Below are 4,436 nucleotides of genomic sequence, written 5' to 3'. Positions count from 1 at the left end.
TAAGATCTCATCTCGATTTCCCTCTTTCCATTCCCCCCATTCCTCCTTGTCCTGTCCCTGCAGTTCCTACTCAAGAGTCCCTCTCCATCCCTGTGCTTTTCAGTGAGTCCATCCCTCCTCCTGCTGAGAATCCCTTGGGAGTTCCAGCAATGCTGCTGGAATGTTGGGTTATGTCCCACTGAACTCTGTGTGTCTCCATTTGAACTAGTCACTCTGTGGTTTCACATACATCCACAGGAGACAAAGAGGCTCCTCTTGGGTGATTCATCTCCCCTTCAGACCAGTGGCTAAGGTAGTGCAGATGAATCACCTTTGAGAGCTGCCACTCTTGCCAGCAAGAGTCAAGGGTGACCAGCTCTGCTTTTGACTCCTGCCAGTTTGTTGGCTGTGTTGAGTCCAAAATCCCTCTAATAACTTTGATCTCTCCAAAGTCTTCATCTGTTCTCATAAATGATATCTAAAGTGAGGATATGGGTAATGCAGTTGATACTGTGTAAGATGTGACCTGAGTGAGAGGCAATCAGCTTTCCTCTTCCTCTGGAGACCTCTGTTATTTGTGCTGTTAGGTTGTAGGGGAGCAACATCCCAACATCCCATTGCAGGTGTGGAGAGCTCTCCCTGCATCCTACAAAGCAGCTCTAATGTTTAGCTCCATCTGCTATAGGCACTAACCTTCACCATGTAGATGAGATGTCAGTGCATGACTTAAACCTTGGGCTAAACAAGGTTTAGACACCAAAAAACCCCTAACAAGGTGGCAACTTTAACAGTGAAAAGACAAATTTCACCCTGGGAACATCTGGGGAGGTTGAGGATTTTTTTTCTCCCATGGGTTTTGTGGCTTCCTCTGTGCTGTGCCCTTGGCAACAGGGGTTGAGTGAAAGGAAATCAGGAGAGAGCTCTGACTGTCAAGTGATTTATGTCAACTTCAGATGGCCAAAGTCCAAACCTGTGTGAGTGTGTGTGTGTCTGTGGGGGAAACCCAAAGGCTGAGTTTAAGTGTCTGAATTCTACAGCTGCCTCCTCTCTGGACCTTTGTAGGTGTTTTCATTAGAGAGAGGATTACCCAAGGACAGAGCAGTGGATTTGGGAACACAGACCCATGGCTCCACCACATGCTCAAGTCACCTCAGCCTAGACACTTCTTTTCATCCCTTCACTTTTCCAGCTGACAAGAGCTGGATAATATGGAGCCACCAGATGCAAGGAGTGATTTAAAGGGTTCTAAGAAGTCACAGTAAATATAACATAACCCTCAGGTCTGGAAATGCAGGAGTACAGGCCCTGCTGGTTAGGAGGGTCCTAGCTACTGCCCTGAGCTGCCAAGGAGCAGCACCTGTGGGAGGTTTCTGCCTCTTGCTGAGGCTCTTTGGGCTGTGTCTGCCTTGGAGTGATTTTGTATGTAATCATGGATTGTTTTGCTCTTTTGGGGAGATAGGTTCATTTGCCTTCGCTCCTTTCTAATGAAGGTCGAAAAGATCTAACTAGAGCTGAGAAGAAAGAGGAGAAAAGAGGGAAATCAGAAGAAGAGGCTCTTGTAACCAAACGAGGGGAGCCAGTCAGGATCAAGATCTTCGAAGGAGGGTAAGTGTCTCACTTTATTTCTCCTTTTGTGTCACAGTTATTGGTTACAGTGATGACAAAGCAGTGAAGGTGCCATGTGGAGGTGAGCAGAAGGCCAGAGGTAGTTGGATTTCAGCTTACTTCCTACAGCCACTGTGAAGTCTTGGCCCTCCACATCTGCAGATACTTCTGACTGCATTAATTCTCTTGGGTTTTGAGTTGTCTTTAGGTTAGCAATTGCCTCGAATTCTCTTCTGAGTGGGTGGTTGAGCAGAGACGGGTGAAGAGCACAAATCTTGTAGCTGTCTCTGATGTGACAGAGGTTTATTCCATATCTTCTTCATCTTTCCAGAGCTTTCTCCTGCTAATGATGTTCCTAATGTTTGTTACCATTATAAGGAAGATCTGGGGAGATCTTTCCTGATGTCTGGGATTGGGGTGGGGAAGAAAGGAAGAATTATATTCATGTGATTTTCATCCAACCCAACCAAAATAGCTCAAACCAGAATGGATGCAAGGTCTTAATTTGATGTATATCTTAATTCTTGGCTCCAGGTAATTCAGAGAACTCCTCAGGAATTCAACACTGGTCTAATACTCTTGTTTATCTTTTAAAATGGAAAAAAAATCAGCTAATAATGAGTGTGTCTGTGGGATACAAGTAAAGATCATCCTTCCTGTGTGTTGCAGATGGGCCAAAGAGACATAAGCAAATCTCTACGAGGATTTATCAGTTCTACTCTTGCCTTTGGGTGGTCTTGGTTTCTGTGTGTTAGAAAATGGCTTTAATTAGTGAGTGGTTGTGGTTTTCTGCTGTTACTAGTTGAAATTTGCTTTTATTTTAAAATACTTCATTAGCAGATGTTCAAACTAAGTAACCAAAAGGGGAAAATGGTCCTTGGGGAAAGGAAACCTGTTTGTTGGCTCAGGGGAATTCACCTCTCACCTAGATGAGGGCACTGTGCATCCAGCTCAGGTTCAGATACATCAGCAAAGAGTGGGGAAATGCAAAGAGCTTAAGCAATAACAACCTGTCATGGTTATGAGCTCAAGTGATTTAGGGAGGGAATGGCAAGAAAGCAACAGAATGAGAAATTCAATGGGTTCAGTATGTTGCCATCACTCTCCTGCAGCAGATGGGACTCCTGGGACTAACTGAGCTCCAGGTTTTATTGCCTTTCAAGCCCATGGGAAGCCTCTGTTCCCCTCACTGGGTTGTCCCAGAGTTGTGGCTGCTTGGGAGGACTCTTGGATTCCTTCCTAGATGTGATTAAAGCAGCTCAACATTAACATGACTGAAAACCCTCCTGACCCTCACAGAGCAGCTCTGGGAGGTTGTTTGGGGAGAGAGAGAATCATAGAATCATCAAGGTTGGAAGTGATCTCTAAGATCATCGAGTCCATCCCTTAACCTGTCACTGCTGTAACACCTAAACCAGATCCTCCAGTGCCACATCCAGACACCTCTTAAACCCCTCCAGGGCTGGTGACTCCACCACCTCCCTGAGCAATATTCCAGTGCCTGAACACCCTCACAGGGGAAACATCTTTCCTAATATCTGAACTGCTGAAGTTCTTCTAGCTCCTTCTTCCCCTCAGTTTTATATCTTTAGAGCTCTTCCCTTTCTCTCTCCCATTTTTAACACTAGCTTTTCTCTCTGAACTGTCTTCTGGCTTCCCCAATCCCATAACTATCTTTTCCCCTCTGCTATGTTCCTTCTACTAGCACAGGCAGGACCAGCTCTGTCATCTCCCTAGCTATGGAAGTGGATGGTTCCTTTGCTTGTGTTTGCCCACTGGGAAGTGGTTTGGATACAGCAACTTTGCAGGTTCCTTCAGCCTTGTGGTGTTTTAGGGTCAAGGCTTAGTAATGCCAGGCATGGAGTGTGCTGGGGCTCAGTTTCTTCCCTCACCATTCTTTCCATGAAGGATGTCAGTCAGCCCCTGTGGTGCCACCTTAGGATGTGGTGTAGCAGCCACTGGGGCTGTCAGGAGGACCTGGAGGATGGAGGTGTCCAGCTCCTCTGGAGTTACCAGCCATTTCAGCATCTGCCTCCCTTGGCCTCCTGAGGAGACCTGGAGCCCCTTTGCAGTGTGTCTCTGCTTTCTTGGGGACCTCAGGAGGGACACATGTGGTTCTGCCTTGACTTCTCCACAGCTGACTGGGCATGGATCCACAGAATTTTCTGTTGAGCTCCTGTTTAAAGAACAAATTCCTCTTAGAGAGCAAATCTTGACATCACTCCACATGTAATTTTAGCAGTGGCTTTTTACTTGCAGTCCTGAAATGTTGTAAGACTGGATATATCTCCATTGCAACCAGCATGACCTCTTGTCCCTTGAGCACACCCCATGCACTTGACTGCAAAGGAGATTGGAGTCATTTACCATCCTCCAGACAGGCTGGATGATGCACTGGTCATGTTTGGGAGAGCCATGCCATTAAGCAGCCAAGTCAATGTTTGCACTCCTGAAGGAGCATACAAATATCCATTGGCCTTGTCCTGAGGGATACTGTGGTGGGTTTGAGCAGTGAAAATGATATTTGAAGGTCAAGCTGGCCAGCACTGCCTCAGGAGAAGTGCTGTCACTCCTTGGTGGCTTTGTGTCACCTTCAGCACTCTGCTGTGGTAGTCTGAAGGCACCAGGCCCATTCTGCAATCTGACATCATCAATCTGCAGATTGATATCGACCTGATTTGAGAGTGAGGGCTGTGATGGGATCATGGGCTTGTCAGAGAAGTGATGCCTGTTTACTCTGCACTGCCATTACCAGGGTGAAATCTGAGAGCAGTGAGGTGGTTACAGTCAATAGATGTTCTTCTATTTCACAGCCAAACTCTTTGCCCTTATGGGGCCCATCAGTGACTCAT

General features: G+C 46.5%; 1 protein-coding gene across 1 annotated transcript in view; it reads left to right on the top strand.

The window, feature by feature from the left end:
- Window positions 1–1,438: 1,438 nt before the first annotated feature.
- The window catches only part of LOC103799634 (transcription factor HIVEP3-like), a gene marked incomplete at both ends in the record, with an annotated part of 56,135 nt that continues 53,137 nt past the window's right edge, over window positions 1,439–4,436 (top strand). The window contains one exon of the mRNA XM_009071971.1: window positions 1,439–1,584. Within this exon, the coding sequence (XP_009070219.1) occupies window positions 1,439–1,584 (146 nt within the window). The remainder of the gene's footprint in view (window positions 1,585–4,436) is intronic.

This window comes from Acanthisitta chloris, unplaced genomic scaffold (genome assembly GCF_000695815.1).
Source record: "Acanthisitta chloris isolate BGI_N310 unplaced genomic scaffold, ASM69581v1 scaffold12923, whole genome shotgun sequence".
Lineage (NCBI taxonomy): Eukaryota > Metazoa > Chordata > Aves > Passeriformes > Acanthisittidae > Acanthisitta > Acanthisitta chloris.
This window is presented reverse-complemented; position numbering and strand designations above follow the sequence as displayed.